Source organism: Pecten maximus, chromosome 15, assembly GCF_902652985.1.
Source record: "Pecten maximus chromosome 15, xPecMax1.1, whole genome shotgun sequence".
In the NCBI taxonomy this organism is placed as follows: domain Eukaryota; kingdom Metazoa; phylum Mollusca; class Bivalvia; order Pectinida; family Pectinidae; genus Pecten; species Pecten maximus.
Genome location: NC_047029.1, coordinates 20,920,203 through 20,938,814, shown reverse-complemented (window position 1 = coordinate 20,938,814; position 18,612 = coordinate 20,920,203). Strand labels below are relative to the sequence as shown.

At 40.3% G+C, this 18,612-nt stretch overlaps 1 protein-coding gene across 1 annotated transcript; it reads left to right on the top strand.

Moving 5' to 3' along the window:
* The first annotated feature begins 5,325 nt into the window (after positions 1–5,325).
* Positions 5,326–18,001, top strand: LOC117343893 (inhibin beta chain-like). The gene is made up of 2 exons (XM_033906440.1): positions 5,326–5,923; positions 14,864–18,001. Exons 1-2 carry the CDS (start codon positions 5,599–5,601, stop codon positions 15,724–15,726), a joined length of 1,188 nt encoding a protein of 395 aa, XP_033762331.1. The 5' UTR covers positions 5,326–5,598; the 3' UTR covers positions 15,727–18,001.
* The last annotated feature ends 611 nt before the right edge of the window (positions 18,002–18,612 follow it).

Sequence of the window (18,612 nt, the reverse complement as noted above, 5' to 3'; positions counted from 1 at the left end):
GGTTACCCAGAGCTTGTCAAAGGCTTTAACAAAAAATTATGCATTAATTCAACCCAGTTAAACATTATTGTATTTAGGTAATTCAATAAAACATCCTATGCAGAATTCAAAATACCGTTATTAGAGTTTATAAATTTGAACCAGTATTTTATCATGCGATATTTTCTATTTCCAATTCAAGATAAATCATAAAATTGCATGTAGATTACGTAATAAACAAAATCCAAGTTGTTCTTTTCAATATCTAAAGCAATTCTTACATATATACAAAAAGAAATGCCGACAGTAGTGATATTCCTTTAAAGAAGTTTCTTCTTATAAATCTGATTTTTCATGACTGAGTCAGTCTCGTATCGGCATTCCGAGGATATGTACATAGTCTTACGTGGTGCTGGAGTCTGCGGGGGTCAGAATCTAGGTCATGTTTTCCTGGTCTGCATCCGTCTGCACAGTTACAAAATGTACAACCTTTCTCAACCTTGTCTCACTCGGCAGATAAGGCAGCAAGGTTGGCCAAAGTTTCATCAACTTGATAAAGGTTTAGATGATCTATATAAATGTTCTTGTTGTTCTCACACAGTAGATAAGGCAAAAAGGCTGGTCAAAGTTTAAACAACTTGATTAAGATTCACATTGATCAGATATGCTGTTAAACAAGACAGCGCTATAGTACACGAGTTCCGTTACTCATGATATTGTTAGACTTTCGGTACCATGGCTTCGATCCACTGTTTATTCTCCTTGGCATAAACACGTCAACGTTTCATCAACATGATATGTTTCAATCACAGATCACTTTCGAGGCAATCTGTTAAATACATGTTTTAGGATTCGATCAGTTTGTGATAATGCTTTTTAATAATCAAATGGTTTGAATTCGTACTCGCTATCTACTAGATAATCTAGAGGCAATGCTTCATTATGCGTTGTGATATCAATCGTTACGATAAAGGAGAGGAAGTAGGTCATGGATTTCAGTATCAAAAGCGTGCATGATAGTTTTACTCCTGGTGAACACATGTTGTGTATATCTAATGCTATTGCTCGTTTTGGCTCCACACTAATATAGCAGGGATGTAACAATACATGCCACATATATATATATATATATATCGGAAACTATTTTTAATATAGAACACATTACCCACTTAAAGAAGATAAGCCCACTCTCATCAGTTCTAGCAATTTCTAGGCGATAACTAGGTTGCGTCTTATCTAAAGACAGACTATTTATAATTGTCTAGTACAATACATTGGTCGGACATTGTAATGTCTTTTATCATTCTACAATTCATTCAGAACTTGTATAAGTTGTATTATGAAAACATATGATAGAGCGGTGTTTATTACCCTAGTAAAATATAAACAATTAAATGATGTAGAATAATCAATAAAACGGCAAACATTGTTATCGGTGAAGCAGAAGACGGCTACCCTTCGAGAACACTTGGTTCTCTTCTCCTTGAACTTTTCTCAATGGTTTCTATGCAAATATATGTTTGGACTGTAAACTGGCCCTTCAGGTAACTTCGATGTGTTGGATGATTATAGACTGTTAAACGTTGTTGTTTAGGATTAATATTGGATATTTTACTGTTAGAGGGCCCTTAAGACAATCCTTGTTGTTTAGGATTGACATTGCAATGTAAGAGGGCCTTTAAGACAAACTTCGTTCTTTAGAATTAATATTGTTCTGTTTGAGGGCCTTTAAGACAAACTTTGTTGTTTAGCATTAATATTGTAATGTTAGAGGGCCTTTAAGACAAACTTCGTTGTTTAGGATTAATATTGTAATGCTAGAGGGCGCTTAAGACAAACTTCATTGTTTAGATTAATATTGTTCTGTTAGAGGGCCTTTAAGACAAACTTTGTTGTTTAGGATTAATATTGTTCTGTTAGAGGGCCTTTAAGACAAACTTTGTTGTTTAGGATTAATATTGTTCTGTTAGAGGGCCTTTAAGACAAACTTTGTAGTTAATGATTACTATTGTTCTGTTAGAGGGCCTTTGAGACAATCTTCATTGTTTAGATTAATATTGTTCTGTTAGAGGGCCTTTAAGACAAACTTTGTTGTTTAGGATTAATATTGTTCTGTTAGAGGGCCTTTAAGACAAACTTTGTTGTTTAGGATTAATATTGTTCTGTTAGAGGGCCCTTAAGACAATCCTTGTTGTTTAGGATTGACATTGCAATGTTAGAGGGCCTTTAAGACAAACTTCGTTGTTTAGGATTAATATTGTTCTGTTAGAGGGCCTTTAAGACAAACTTTGTTGTTTAGCATTAATATTGTAATGTTAGAGGGCCTTTAAGACAAACTTTGTTGTTTAGATTAATATTGTTCTGTTAGAGGGCCTTTAAGACAAACTTTGTTGTTTAGCATTAATATTGTAATGTTAGAGGGCCTTTAAGACAAACTTCGTTGTTTAGGAATAATATTGTTCTGTTAGAGGGCCTTTGAGACAATCTTCATTGTTTAGATTAATATTGTTCTGTTAGAGGGCCTTTAAGACAATCTTCATTGTTTATATTAATATTGTTCTGTTAGAGGGCCTTTACGACAATCTTCATTGTTTAGATTAATATCGAAATGTAAGGGGCCTTTAAGACAAACTTTGTGGTTTAGGAATAATATAGTAATGTTAGTGGGCCTTTAAGACACAATTTGTTGTTAAGAATTAATATTGTAATGTTAGAGGGCCTTTAAGCTAATCTTTGTGGTTTAGGATTAATATTGTACTGTTATTGGGCCTTTAAGACACAATTTGTTGTTCAGAATTAATATTGTAATGTTAGAGAGCCTTTACTTAGGATTGATATTGTAATGGTAGAGAGCCTTAAGGCATTTTCATCTTTTATGATTAATATTGTTCTGTTAGAGGGAACCTTAAGGCATTTTTCCTTGTTTATAATTAATATTGTACTGTTAGAGGGTCCTTAAGGCATACTTCATTGTTTATAATTAATATTGTACTGTTAGAGGGTCCTTAAGGCATTTTTCATTGTTTGTGATTAATAGAGGGCCCTTAAGGCATTCTTCATTTAATATTGTAATGTTAGAGGGCCTTTAAGGCATACTTCATTGTTTATGATTAATATTGTACTGTTAGAGGGCCCTTAAGACATTTATCATTTTTTTCGGATTAGTATTGTAATGTTAGAGGGTCCTTTTGGCAACGTTTTGGTTCAGGAGTAAAATTAGACAGTACGAATGCTTTCAATACATAAAATAGGGTGAAAAGAGGTCATCTTTGTTATGGAAGACTATTTTAGTTTTAATTTTAGATTTTAGATATCGTTGTTCTAAATTGACATTAGTGTTTTTATTATAGAAAGCGTTACACCAAATATACATTAATGTTTGACTCTCTGTACTTACGTCTTCAATGGTGATTAATACTACACATATAGAATGCTATCAATACAAAACTATTGAAATCAAAGAATAATTATAATATTGATAATACTAAAAGACGAGACTGATACATTTAAATTTGAGAGCACTGTCAATACCAATAATTTAGATAGAAGTGTACATTTGGAATACAAGAATTTCGCTTATTGCTTCTCAAATTTATCTACATATGTATTTACCAGGTATAGCTAAACTCATTCACGATCAATTCACCGGAACAGATTCAAGAGGAAAGCTGATATCGGAAAACACATAATATTAGACGATTAACAAGACGAAGACGAAAAAGGAAAAAAAACGTTTGTGGTATTCTTCCTATTTTCTCCTGTGAAATTGCTGTCGGCAAAAATCTATTGAAGTGTAAGCTACTGTTTTTATGACAAATTAGTTATCTGCCGTACCGTTACACCAACATTTCATTGACTTTTTACCTGTCTTTGATTTGTCGTACTTTCTCATTAAAATGGCTGCGACCTTCACCTTTATCTGCTCTGCAGTGCCACTTTTACCGTTCCTATGACATTTGCGTGATCTACAGTGCCCATCCCACTTTATATGTGACCTTCGAGCCGTTTTTGATCGGTTGACCTTCTTGCCACTTTATCTGTGGGTTTTGAATCGTTTTTGATCGGTTGACCCTCTTGACACTTTAATCTGTGGGTTTTGAATCGTTTTTGATCGGTTGACCCTCTTGCCACTTTATCTGTGGGTTTTGAATCGTTTTTGATCGGTTGACCCTCTTGCCACTTTATCTGTGGGTTTGAATCTTATTTATCTGTTGTATCCTCTCACCACTTTATTAGTGGGTTTTGAACCTTATTTATCTATTGACCCATTCGCCATTTTATCTGTGGGTTTCGAATCTTATTAATCTATTGACCCTCTTGCCATTTTATCCGTGGGCTTTGAATCTGATTCATCCGTTGATCCTTCAGCCACTTTATCTATGGACTTTGAACCTTATTTATCTATTGACCCCCTTGCCATTTTATCTGTGGGCTTTGAATCTTATCTATCTATTGACCCTCTAGGCACTTTATCTATGGACTTTGGAACTATCTATTGACCCTCTAGGCACTTTATCTATGGACTTTGGACGTTATTTATCAATTGACCCTCTTGCCACTTTATCTGTGGGCTTTGAATCTTATTTATCTGTTGATCCTCCAGCCACTTTATCTAATGACTTTAAATCTTATGTATCTGCTGAATATCTCGCCACTTTATCTGTGGGCTTTGAATCCTATTGATCTATTAAACCTCTCGCCACATTATCTATAGACTTTGAACTTTATTTATCTGTTGACCCTCTCGCCACTTTATCTATGGACTTTGAACCTTATTTATCTATTGACCCTCTCGCCGCTTTATCTATGGACTTTGAACCTTATTTATCTGTTGACCCTCTCGCCACTTTATCTATGGGCTTTTGCCTTGTTTATCTGTTAATCCTATTATCTTTGAACTGTGAGTGATCTGTTATATTCTCTTGCCACTATTTTTGTGACCTTCTCTGATCCGCTGTGCCCTCTCCCCACTATTTATGTTATCTTTGAACTTTGAGCGATATGCTATGTCCTTCCGCCACTATTTCTGCGACATTTGATCTGTCTTTGATCAATCATATCCTCTCGCCACTATATCTGTGACCTTTGACCGTTTTTGATCTGTCGTACCCTCTCGCCACTATATCTATGACATTTGACTCAAAAGTGATCTGCTGCACACTCCTGCCGATATGCTATACCTCTTGACCCGAAACTGATCTGCCGTACCCTCTCGCGGTCATGTGAACAGGAACAGGTGGCAAGGCCTACTTCAAGCAAATGTACGCGCATAGGTATTTTGGTATAGAGAGCGAGTTCAACTTTAAGTCACTTATGAAATCGTGCAGTTAACACTCCTGGCCGCACGAGCTGTGCGGGAGGCCGTGTGCTGAGTGCAGTCAGCGCCAGTGATAGGTATTTATGATAAATTAGCGACAATTATGCCGGGCGCTAGCGAATCGGAGGTATTGCTATACTCACTGCCAAGGCTTGTGTTTACACAAGAATCTGTAGAAACAGTCGGCCTACAGCTCCATACGTAACCCCACGGCCTCCCCACGCTGTACAGCCAACACAATCCGGCTAACACGCTCAACAGTCTCACTCAGCCCAGTCACGTGACCGAATGGGTCTCTAGCTATGTGTGGTCACGTGACCCTTGTTGTGTGCGCGCTGACCAGTCTACTGGTCTTGGTATCGTGTGTCCGTGACTGTTCGTCACCTCCGACCAACCTGGAGAGCTACACGTCCCGGCTCGAGAAGTTCAAGGCAACACAGGTTATAAAGAGCAGAATTCTGGGAGGGCTCGGTTACAAAGATCGACCATTTCCCGCTACATCACTGAAGAAGTCGTCTGCGTGTCACCTTTTAAATATCGTTAATGATGACGACTCAACGACCAACTCTCCAAAGGGAGACTACTACGCCGAACTACAGGAAATGATCAGCTTTTCGGAGCCAGCAGGTATGGATCAAGGGCTATTTAAGGAATTTATATTTTCCATGTTATTACACCTTGTTTGGGTCATTTTTATCAATTCCAGTTCTAAGATGTCAGTTAACGCACATAATTTATTTATTTATTTGTTTATTCATATATTTATTTATCTATTTATTTAGTTAACTATTCATTATTTATTTCATTTCACTATCAGCAGAATAAAGGTGTATATATTTTCAAACACAATTTCGTCAAACTACAACAAACATCGTTATTATCAAAATGTCGAAACTCAACCTCTTTACACAACATCAGTGTAAGGTGTGGTAATTGAAACCCTGTCCGCAACATCTGTGTTAGGTGTGTTGACTGTACACAACATTAGTGTTAGTTGTGGTGACTGTACACAACATCAGTGTTAGGTGTGGTGACTGTACACAATATCGGTGTTAGGTGTGGTGACTGTACACAGCATCAGTGGTAGGTGTGGTGACTGTACACAGCATTAGTGTTAGATGTGGTGACTGTACACAACATCAGTGTTAGGTGTTGTGACTGTACACAGCATTAGTGTTAGGTGTGGTGACTGTACACAACATCAGTGTTAGGTGTGGTGACTGTACACAGCATCAGTGTAAGATGTAGTGACTGTACACAACATCAGTGTTAGGTGTGGTGACTGTACACAACATCAGTGTAAGATGTAGTGACTGTACACAACATCAGTGTTAGGTGTTGTGACTGTACACAACATCAGTGTTAGGTGTGGTGACTGTACACAACTTCAGTGAAAGATGTAGTGACTGTACACAACATCAGTGTTAGGTGTTGTGACTGTACACAACATCAGTGTTAGGTGTGGTGACTGTACACAGCATCAGTGTAAGATGTGGGGACTGTACACAACATCAGTGTTAGATGTGATGACTACACAACATCAGTGTTAGATGTGGGGACTGTACACAACATCAGTGTTAGGTATTGTGACTGTACACAACATCAGTGTTAGGTATGGTGACTGTACACAACATCAGTGTTAGATGTGATGACTACACAACATCAGTGGTAGGTGTAGTGACTGTACACAACATCAGTGTTAGGTGTGGTGACTGTACACAACATCAGTGTTTGGTGTGATGACTGTACACAACATCAGTGTTAGGTGTGGTGACTACACAACATCAGTGTTAGGTGAGGTGACTGTACACAACATCAGTGTTAGGTGTAGTGACTGTAAACAACATCAGTGTTAGGTGTGGTGACTGTACACAACATCAGTGTTAGGTGTGGTGACTGTACACAACATCAGTGTTAGGTGTGGTGACTGTACACAACATCAGTATTAGGTGAGGTGACTGTACACAACATCAGTGTTAGGTGTAGTGACTGTAAACAACATCAGTGTTAGGTGTGGTGACTGTACACAACATCAGTGTTAGGTGTGGTGACTGTACACAACATCAGTGTTTGGTGTGATGACTGTACACAACATCAGTGTTAGGTGTGGTGACTGTACACAACATCAGTATTAGGTGAGGTGACTGTACACAACATCAGTGTTAGGTGTAGTGACTGTAAACAACATCAGTGTTAGGTGTGGTGACTGTACACAACATCAGTGTTAGGTGTGGTGACTGTACACAACATCAGTGTTAGGTGTGGTGACTGCACACAACATCAGTGTTAGATGTGGTGACTGTACACAGCATCAGTGTTAGGTGTGGTGACTGTACACAACATCTGTGTTAGGTGTGGTGACTGTACACAACATCTGTATTAGATGTGGTGACTGTACACAACATCAGTATTAGATGTGGTGACTGTAAACAACATCAGTGTTAGGTATGGTGACTGTACACAACATCAGTATTAGGTGAGGTGACTGTACACAACATCAGTGTAAGGTGTAGTGACTGTAAACAACATCAGTGTTAGGTGTGGTGACTGTACACAACATCAGTGTTAGGTGTGGTGACTGTACACAACATCAGTGTTAGGTGTGGTGACTGTACACAACATCAGTGTAAGGTGTAGTGACTGTAAACAACATCAGTGTTAGGTGTGGTGACTGTACACAACATCAGTGTAAGGTGTAGTGACTGTAAACAACATCAGTGTTAGGTATGGTGACTGTACACAACATCAGTGTAAGGTGTAGTGACTGTAAACAACATCAGTGTAAGGTGTAGTGACTGTAAACAACATCAGTGTTAGGTATGGTGACTGTACACAACATCAGTATTAGGTGAGGTGACTGTACACAACATCAGTGTAAGCTGTAGTGACTGTAAACAACATCAGTGTTAGGTGTGGTGACTGTACACAACATCAGTGTAAGGTGTAGTGACTGTAAACAACATCAGTGTTAGGTGTGGTGACTGTAAACAACATCAGTGTAAGGTGTAGTGACTGTAAACAACATCAGTGTTAGGTATGGTGACTGTACACAACATCAGTATTAGGTGAGGTGACTGTACACAACATCAGTGTAAGGTGTAGTGACTGTAAACAACATCAGTGTTAGGTGTGGTGACTGTACACAACATCAGTGTAAGGTGTAGTGACTGTAAACAACATCAGTATTAGGTGAGGTGACTGTACACAACATCAGTGTAAGGTGTAGTGACTGTACACAACATCAGTGTTAGGTGTGGTGACTGTACACAACATCAGTGTTAGGTGTGGTGACTGTACACAACATCAGTGTTAGTTGTGGTGACTGTACACAACATCAGTGTTAGGTGTGGTCACTGTACACAACATCAGTGTAAGGTGTGGTGACTGTACACAACATCAGTGTTAGGTATGGTGACTGTACACAACATCAGTGTTAGATGTGATGACTACACAACATCAGTGTTAGGTGTAGTGACTGTACACAACATCAGTGTTAGGTGTGGTGACTGTACACAACATCAGTGTTAGGTGTGATGACTGTACACAACATCAGTGTTAGGTGTGGTGACTGTACACAACATCAGTGTAAGATGTGGTGACTGTACACAACATCAGTGTTAGGTGTGGTGACTGTACACAACATCAGTGTTAGGTGTGGTGACTATACACAACATCAGTGTTAGGTGTGGTGACTGTATACAACATCAGTGTTAGGTGTGGTGACTGTACACAACATCAGTGTAAGATGTGGTGACTGTACACAACATCAGTGTTAGGTGTGGTGACTACACAACATCAGTGTTAGGTGTGGTGACTGTACACAACATCAGTGTTAGGTGTGGTGACTGTACACAGCATCAGTGTAAGATGTGGGGACTGTACACAACATCAGTGTTAGATGTGATGACTACACAACATCAGTGTTAGATGTGGGGACTGTACACAACATCAGTGTTAGATGTGGGGACTGTACACAACATCAGTGTTAGGTATTGTGACTGTACACAACATCAGTGTTAGGTATGGTGACTGTACACAACATCAGTGTTAGATGTGATGACTACACAACATCAGTGGTAGGTGTAGTGACTGTACACAACATCAGTGTTAGGTGTGGTGACTGTACACAACATCAGTGTTTGGTGTGATGACTGTACACAACATCAGTGTTAGGTGTGGTGACTACACAACATCAGTGTTAGGTGAGGTGACTGTACACAACATCAGTGTTAGGTGTAGTGACTGTAAACAACATCAGTGTTAGGTGTGGTGACTGTACACAACATCAGTGTTAGGTGTGGTGACTGTACACAACATCAGTGTTAGGTGTGGTGACTGTACACAACATCAGTATTAGGTGAGGTGACTGTACACAACATCAGTGTTAGGTGTAGTGACTGTAAACAACATCAGTGTTAGGTGTGGTGACTGTACACAACATCAGTGTTAGGTGTGGTGACTGTACACAACATCAGTGTTTGGTGTGATGACTGTACACAACATCAGTGTTAGGTGTGGTGACTGTACACAACATCAGTATTAGGTGAGGTGACTGTACACAACATCAGTGTTAGGTGTAGTGACTGTAAACAACATCAGTGTTAGGTGTGGTGACTGTACACAACATCAGTGTTAGGTGTGGTGACTGTACACAACATCAGTGTTAGGTGTGGTGACTGTACACAACATCAGTGTAAGATGTGGTGACTGTACACAACATCAGTGTTAGGTGTGGTGACTGTACACAGCATCAGTGTTAGGTGTGGTGACTGTACACAACATCAGTGTTAGATGTGGTGACTGTACACAACATCAGTGTTAGTTGTGGTGACTGCACACAACATCAGTGTTAGATGTGGTGACTGTACACAGCATCAGTGTTAGGTGTGGTGACTGTACACAACATCTGTGTTAGGTGTGGTGACTGTACACAACATCTGTATTAGATGTGGTGACTGTACACAACATCAGTATTAGATGTGGTGACTGTAAACAACATCAGTGTTAGGTATGGTGACTGTACACAACATCAGTATTAGGTGAGGTGACTGTACACAACATCAGTGTAAGGTGTAGTGACTGTAAACAACATCAGTGTTAGGTGTGGTGACTGTACACAACATCAGTGTTAGGTGTGGTGACTGTACACAACATCAGTGTTAGGTGTGGTGACTGTACACAACATCAGTGTTAGGTGTGGTGACTGTACACAACATCAGTGTTAGGTGTGGTGACTGTACACAACATCAGTGTTAGGTGTGGTGACTGTACACAACATCAGTGTTAAGGTGTGGTGACTGTACACAACATCAGTGTTAGGTGTGGTGACTGTACACAACATCAGTGTTAGGTGTGGTGACTGTACACAACATCAGTGTTAGGTGTGGTGACTGTACACAACATCAGTGTTAGGTGTGGTGACTGTACACAACATCAGTGTTAGGTGTGGTGACTGTACACAACATCAGTGTTAGGTGTGGTGACTGTACACAACATCAGTGTTAGGTGTGGTGACTGTACACAACATCAGTGTTAGATGTGGTGACTGTACACAACATCAGTGTTAGGTGTGGTGACTGTACACAACATCAGTGTTAGGTGTGGTGACTGTACACAACATCAGTGTTAGGTGTGGTGACTGTACACAACATCAGTGTTAGGTGTGGTGACTGTACACAACATCAGTGTTAGGTGTGGTGACTGTACACAACATCAGTGTTAGGTGTGGTGACTGTACACAACATCAGTGTTAGGTGTGGTGACTGTACACAACATCAGTGTTAGGTGTGGTGACTGTACACAACATCAGTGTTAGGTGTGGTGACTGTACACAACATCAGTGTTAGATGTGGTGACTGTACACAACATCAGTGTTAGGTGTGGTGACTGTACACAACATCAGTGTTAGGTGTGGTGACTGTACACAACATCAGTGTTAGGTGTGGTGACTGTACACAACATCAGTGTTAGATGTGGTGACTGTACACAACATCAGTGTTAGATGTGGTGACTGTACACAACATCAGTGTTAGATGTGGTGACTGTACACAACATCAGTGTTAGGTGTGGTGACTGTACACAACATCAGTGTTAGGTGTGGTGACTGTACACAACATCAGTGTTAGGTGTGGTGACTGTACACAACATCAGTGTTAGATGTGGTGACTGTACACAACATCAGTGTTAGATGTGGTGACTGTACACAACATCAGTGTTAGGTGTTGTGACTGTACACAACATCAGTGTTAGGATGTGGTGACTGTACACAACATCAGTGTTAGGTGTGGTGACTGTACACAACATCAGTGTTAGGTGTGGTGACTGTACACAACATCAGTGTTAGGTGTGGTGACTGTACACAACATCAGTGTTAGGTGTGGTGACTGTACACAACATCAGTGTTAGGTGTGGTGACTGTACACAACATCAGTGTTAGGTGTGGTGACTGTACACAACATCAGTGTTAGGTGTGGTGACTGTACACAACATCAGTGTTAGGTGTGGTGACTGTACACAACATCAGTGTTAGGTGTGGTGACTGTACACAACATCAGTGTTAGGTGTGGTGACTGTACACAACATCAGTGTTAGGTGTGGTGACTGTACACAACATCAGTGTTAGGTGTGGTGACTGTACACAACATCAGTGTTAGGTGTGGTGACTGTACACAACATCAGTGTTAGGTGTGGTGACTGTACACAACATCAGTGTTAGGTGTGGTGACTGTACACAACATCAGTGTTAGGTGTGGTGACTGTACACAACATCAGTGTTAGGTGTGGTGACTGTACACAACATCAGTGTTAGGTGTGGTGACTGTACACAACATCAGTGTTAGGTGTGGTGACTGTACACAACATCAGTGTTAGGTGTGGTGACTGTACACAACATCAGTGTTAGGTGTGGTGACTGTACACAACATCAGTGTTAGGTGTGGTGACTGTACACAACATCAGTGTTAGGTGTGGTGACTGTACACAACATCAGTGTTAGGTGTGGTGACTGTACACAACATCAGTGTTAGGTGTGGTGACTGTACACAACATCAGTGTTAGGTGTGGTGACTGTACACAACATCAGTGTTAGGTGTGGTGACTGTACACAACATCAGTGTTAGGTGTGGTGACTGTACACAACATCAGTGTTAGGTGTGGTGACTGTACACAACATCAGTGTTAGATGTGGTGACTGTACACAACATCAGTGTTAGATGTAGTGACTGTACACAACATCAGTGTTAGGTGTGGTGACTGTACACAACATCAGTGTTAGGTGTGGTGACTGTACACAACATCAGTGTTAGGTGTGGTGACTGTACACAACATCAGTGTTAGGTGTGGTGACTGTACACAACATCAGTGTTAGGTGTGGTGACTGTACACAACATCAGTGTTAGGTGTGGTGACTGTACACAACATCAGTGTTAGATGTGGTGACTGTACACAACATCAGTGTTAGTTGTGGTGACTGTACACAACATCAGTGTTAGATGTGGTGACTGTACACAACATCAGTGTTAGATGTGGTGACTGTACACAACATCAGTGTTAGATGTGGTGACTGTACACAACATCAGTGTTAGGTGTGGTGACTGTACACAACATCAGTGTTAGGTGTGGTGACTGTACACAACATCAGTGTTAGGTGTGGTGACTGTACACAACATCAGTGTTAGGTGTGGTGACTGTACACAACATCAGTGTTAGGTGTGGTGATTATGTACACAACATCAGTGTTATGTGTGGTGACTGTACACAACATCAGTGTTAGGTGTGGTGAAGTGTACACAACCTCAGTGTTAGGTGTGGTGACTGTACACAACATCAGTGTTAGGTGTGGTGACTGTACACAACATCAGTGTTAGGTGTGGTGACTGTACACAACATCAGTGTTAGGTGTGGTGACTGTACACAACATCAGTGTTAGATGTGGTGACTGTACACAACATCAGTGTTAGGTGTGGTGACTGTACACAACATCAGTGTTAGGTGTGGTGACTGTACACAACATCAGTGTTAGGTGTGGTGACTGTACACAACATCAGTGTTAGGTGTGGTGACTGTACACAACATCAGTGTTAGGTGTGGTGACTGTACACAACATCAGTGTTAGGTGTGGTGACTGTACACAACATCAGTGTTAGGTGTGGTGACTGTACACAACATCAGTGTTAGGTGTGGTGACTGTACACAACATCAGTGTTAGGTGTGTGACTGTACACAACATCAGTGTTAGGTGTGGTGACTGTACACAACATCAGTGTTAGGTGTGGTGACTGTACACAACATCAGTGTTAGGTGTGGTGACTGTACACAACATCAGTGTTAGGTGTGGTGACTGTACACAACATCAGTGTTAGGTGTGGTGACTGTACACAACATCAGTGTTAGTGTGGTGACTGTACACAACATCAGTGTTAGGTGTGGTGACTGTACACAACATCAGTGTTAGGTGTGGTGACTGTACACAACATCAGTGTTAGGTGTGGTGACTGTACACAACATCAGTGTTAGGTGTGGTGACTGTACACAACATCAGTGTTAGGTGTGGTGACTGTACACAACATCAGTGTTAGGTGTGGTGACTGTACACAACATCAGTGTTAGGTGTAGTGACTGTACACAACATCAGTGTTAGGTGTGGTGACTGTACACAACATCAGTGTTAGATGTGGTGACTGTACACAACATCAGTGTTAGGTGTGGTGACTGTACACAACATCAGTGTTAGGTGTAGTGACTGTACACAACATCAGTGTTAGGTGTGGTGACTGTACACAACATCAGTGTTAGGTGTGGTGACTGTACACAACATCAGTGTTAGGTGTGGTGACTGTACACAACATCAGTGTTAGGTGTGGTGACTGTACACAACATCAGTGTTAGGTGTGGTGACTGTAACAACATCAGTGTTAGGTGTGGTGACTGTACACAACATCAGTGTTAGGTGTGGTGACTGTACACAACATCAGTGTTAGGTGTGGTGACTGTACACAACATCAGTGTTAGATGTGGTGACTGTACACAACATCAGTGTTAGGTGTGGTGACTGTACACAACATCAGTGTTAGATGTGGTGACTGTACACAACATCAGTGTTAGGTGTGGTGACTGTACACAACATCAGTGTTAGGTGTGGTGACTGTACACAACATCAGTGTTAGGTGTGGTGACTGTACACAACATTAGTGTTAGGTGTGGTGACTGTACACAACATTTGTGTTAGGTGTGGTGACTATACACAACATCAGTATTAGGTGTGGTGACTGTACACAACATCAGTGTTAGGTGTGGTGACTATACACAACATCAGTGTTAGGTGTGGTGACTGTACACAACATCAGTGTTAGATTCGGTGATTCTCCATAACATCAGTGTTAGGTGTGGTGACTGTATCACAACAAAAGCATCAACAGATATATCAGCATGTGTGATATTTAAGGTGATTATGCCCCTTGATTGAACTATGTCTTACTCATTTTGTATTCAAAGGTGCCAATATCTTACTGGTCTTGTTTTACAACCTCCATTCACTCATGATAATAATAAATTCCATTGTGTTTACAGATAGTTTCCATGACGACAACATAATACAGTTCAAAGTGGTACGAGACAGCCAAGGAAGAAAATTGGAGGTCAAAAGCGCCAATGTTCTTGTAAAACTGAAATACAGAAGCTCTAAAAAACGAGGTCGGACATCTTGTAGACCTAAGAATAGACGTTCTGACGTCAAGAAGAAATACCGCAGATCAGGTTGTAAAATAAAAATTGTATTATCAACTGTTAATGAGGACGGAACATCCGGTGAGGAAGTGACGTCATTACGTGCGGATGTCAAGAAAACACATTGGTTTAAGTTAGGAATACCAAAACAACTTGTAGAAAGTGCAATGCTTTCAAAACATCAGATTTTGAAACTGCATATTCTTTGTCGCGGGTGTAGGCGAAGGATTCAGCTTGTTCTTGTTCATGGAAGTCGGCGTCGGCGGAAGTCAAAGGGTGAGAAACGTAAGGGGTCAATGCGTGTTATGCGACCTCGTAAACGACCCAAAAGACGCCTCAGCCGGACACGTCCATTTCTGATTCTGCACACAAAGGTGGAAACATATATCCGGTCGCGACGCGACACTTCCGGTGATGAGGGAACATGTACGGGACAGGATTTGTGCTGTAAGTCAGACCTAGTGTTTAATTTTCATGAGATTGGCTGGAATGACTGGATTCTGTATCCCGCCTCATTTACAACCGGAATATGTTCCGGGGCGTGCCCAGTCGTCCCACGGGTGTCACAGGACCAAATAACATCAGAACATGCAAACTGTAGCGCTATACAACTTGCTCCGTTAAGGATGATGTACTACGATACTAGTGGGAATATATTGACGAGCTCCCTGCCTAATATGATAGTTGAGCGCTGTGGGTGTCGCTAACGCATTTCCCTGTCCAATTACTTAAATCTAATCCAGAATTACGTACAACTCAGGTTGTAGGAAGCCATTTTGAGTTCCACCAAACCGTTGTGTGGAAAGGAAGCTACTCTTCCATACGAGACTAAAGAACAAGCTATACAGCTACCACTGTCCTTTAGCAGTCTGTAACTGTTTGGACCACAGTCTACGTATAAAACGACCGCTTTTAAACGGCCTACTTTTCCAACATAGCTCTCTGGTTTTCTTCCGTCTAACTTTTCACACAGAATGCTTCTTTTCATGCTACACATTGTAGCTATTTGTTTTTCCGCGTTACATCCAGTCTGTTTCATCTGGGGGTTTTTTGACCTCGCAAAAAGGTCATATTTCGTCGCACGTGCTAGAATTTCACACGTCTCCGTATTTCATCTTTTTCCAAAAATATCACAATTCAGAACATTACCCTTAACTTTTGATTTGCTACCGATCCCACTACACACTTTTAAATTTCCTCTCGGTTTACTCTTCTCTTTTCTCGTGTTACCATAATTCCCTGTGAGTTGCCCGCTCCGTTAGATTGTCATCGTAAGTCAATATAATATGGCTTTATAATTTGAAATCTGCAGATAGCCCTCTCCGGTGCATTACTCGCGGGATGTCTGCTTCGTAATTAAGTACAAGTTAACTATCAGGGGAAAGAAACCTCGCCGAGACTTTAGCTCTCACATTTGAGACTGTTTTGCCTTGACAAGTGAACAATGTTAATAAACTTACTTTTAGGTATGCTTGTGAGTATTTGTTTTCTTAATACGTCGACGCACAGCTGAATGTACCATTCATATTTCGGACGTTAACAGCAATGTCGGTACCTGAAAGTACCATTGAAAGACAAAAAGTTAACTTGGATTTGACAAGTAAAGCATTGCCCGCGGTGTTTATGTTTTTGGGGAAACATTTTGTCAGATATCCCGCCCGCTTCATCAGCAAGCCCACAAAAGGTATTTTGTGTTTTAGATAATATAAAACGCGGGCAATACACAAGAAAATACGGTACATCTCGCACAGCAAATCTTCATTCTAACGTAAACCACGTCCGCTTCAGAAGTCACACTTTCAGTCTTTATCGTTACTCTTCCAGTCTTGTGTTTCTTCCGTCTTCATTGTTAAACTAGCTTCTTTCATTTAAAAATTCGAACTGTTGGCTCACAAGCATGACCTTAGTTTGTATGCCTTCAATATCACAGATTAACTGAAATCTCCATCTTTGAATCTCGGATATTGTTTAGGCTGTTCTCTTTACTCTCTAGCAGATTCGCTGCATACGAATATATTTCTGAAGGCAGGTAACTTGCAGATGAATAACAAATACATAGAAAAAACAGTACTAGTTCATATGGATATGAGAGCCATGCATCTTCGGTACGCCATTAACGCATAAACCAGCAAATGAGAGAAACCGGTCATTCTTGCAGATAATTGAATTTAACATATCTAACTCTCATTAGAACGGAAAACATGTCTTCTTTCCTATCAATTATTGGTTCATCTGCTGCTGTTGATTTCTAACTGAAAAACAATTCGTTTGGTCAAATATGTCATAATAGACGGAACAAATCCGGAAAACGTTGACAACACTGAAGATTAGAAATATGCTTCATGAGGACGCCGCGTATTTCCAGTTCATTTAAAATTCGACTTGGAATTTCGCTCCTCTGTGATGCTCTACGATCATGATTCACTGTTATCTTGTGTTGTAGTTATCGTACCGTATCGTAGAGGAGCGGAAATCACAAGTTTAATTTTACTTAGATTGTGCGTATTTCTAGCCACATCCAAACCGATGGAAGTTTGATGTAGGAACAGAAGTTATGATAAGGTAAACTCTACAAGTTAAGAAGGACGTTAAGAAAATCTTCGTTAAGAGACTTTCCCTTAATTCTGTCATGCTTTCCTATGGAAACTATTTAAATTAAGCAATATTGATGAAACTGGGGCATGACAACACTGAAACTATAGAAGGCGAAAGAGTAAAAGAAACCACGTGAGTGTGTCCAATGGTTTAAGACATGGAACAAGAAGTAGACTGCTGGGATTGTAGAAGTGGAAACTTGGAGGTCCGCCATCCTGGTCCAATCTCGAGAAATAAAACACCAATAACAACTCCTACGAGATATACACTGTACCAATGGCATAACGTGTAAGGTGTAGAATTAATGAGTTTCCGTTCAGACTCTAAAACTGAACACAGTGAAAATTCTGAGAATTATTATATGAATAAAGTGAATGTATAAAATCAGATGGTAGAATGTTGTTTTTGAGGCTGAAAATGCTTATTTCATGTATGAATGGCCGCGGATGGTCGACCTTTTTAATTTCAAGACCCACGGTCTAAAAGTATTGCACTATACCCAGGCACTTAACAAGTTCAACCGCATCCAAATGTAACTTCAATACTAAGTAATAAGTACATACAATTCATGGAATCTTCTGCTATGCCTTCTTCTTTGTGAAATGACTTGCGGTATATGGCATTCAATAAGAAGGCAGCCCAGTGGCTTCTTGCAAAATACGATCTTCAATCACACAGAAAGCATTATCCATAAAGACAGACAAACTACTAGTATGCTGGAGTCTTATACTGACACCCGAGTAAAATACGACAAGGGAAGAAGGGCATTTTGTTAAAAAACAAATAACAAGTACCCTAACGGCATATCGCAATTCACATTGGCACAATACAGTCTTCGGCTACTGGTAAGAGACCTCCAGTCAACGCAAAACTCTGTAGCTCATCGTAGAATTTAAAAGAAAATTTTAGTTTCGCCTAATGTTCTGCTAATCCAGCACTACGTCAATGGATGTAGACACATGCTTGCTGTTTGTTTGTTTGCTGGGTTTATCGGCAGT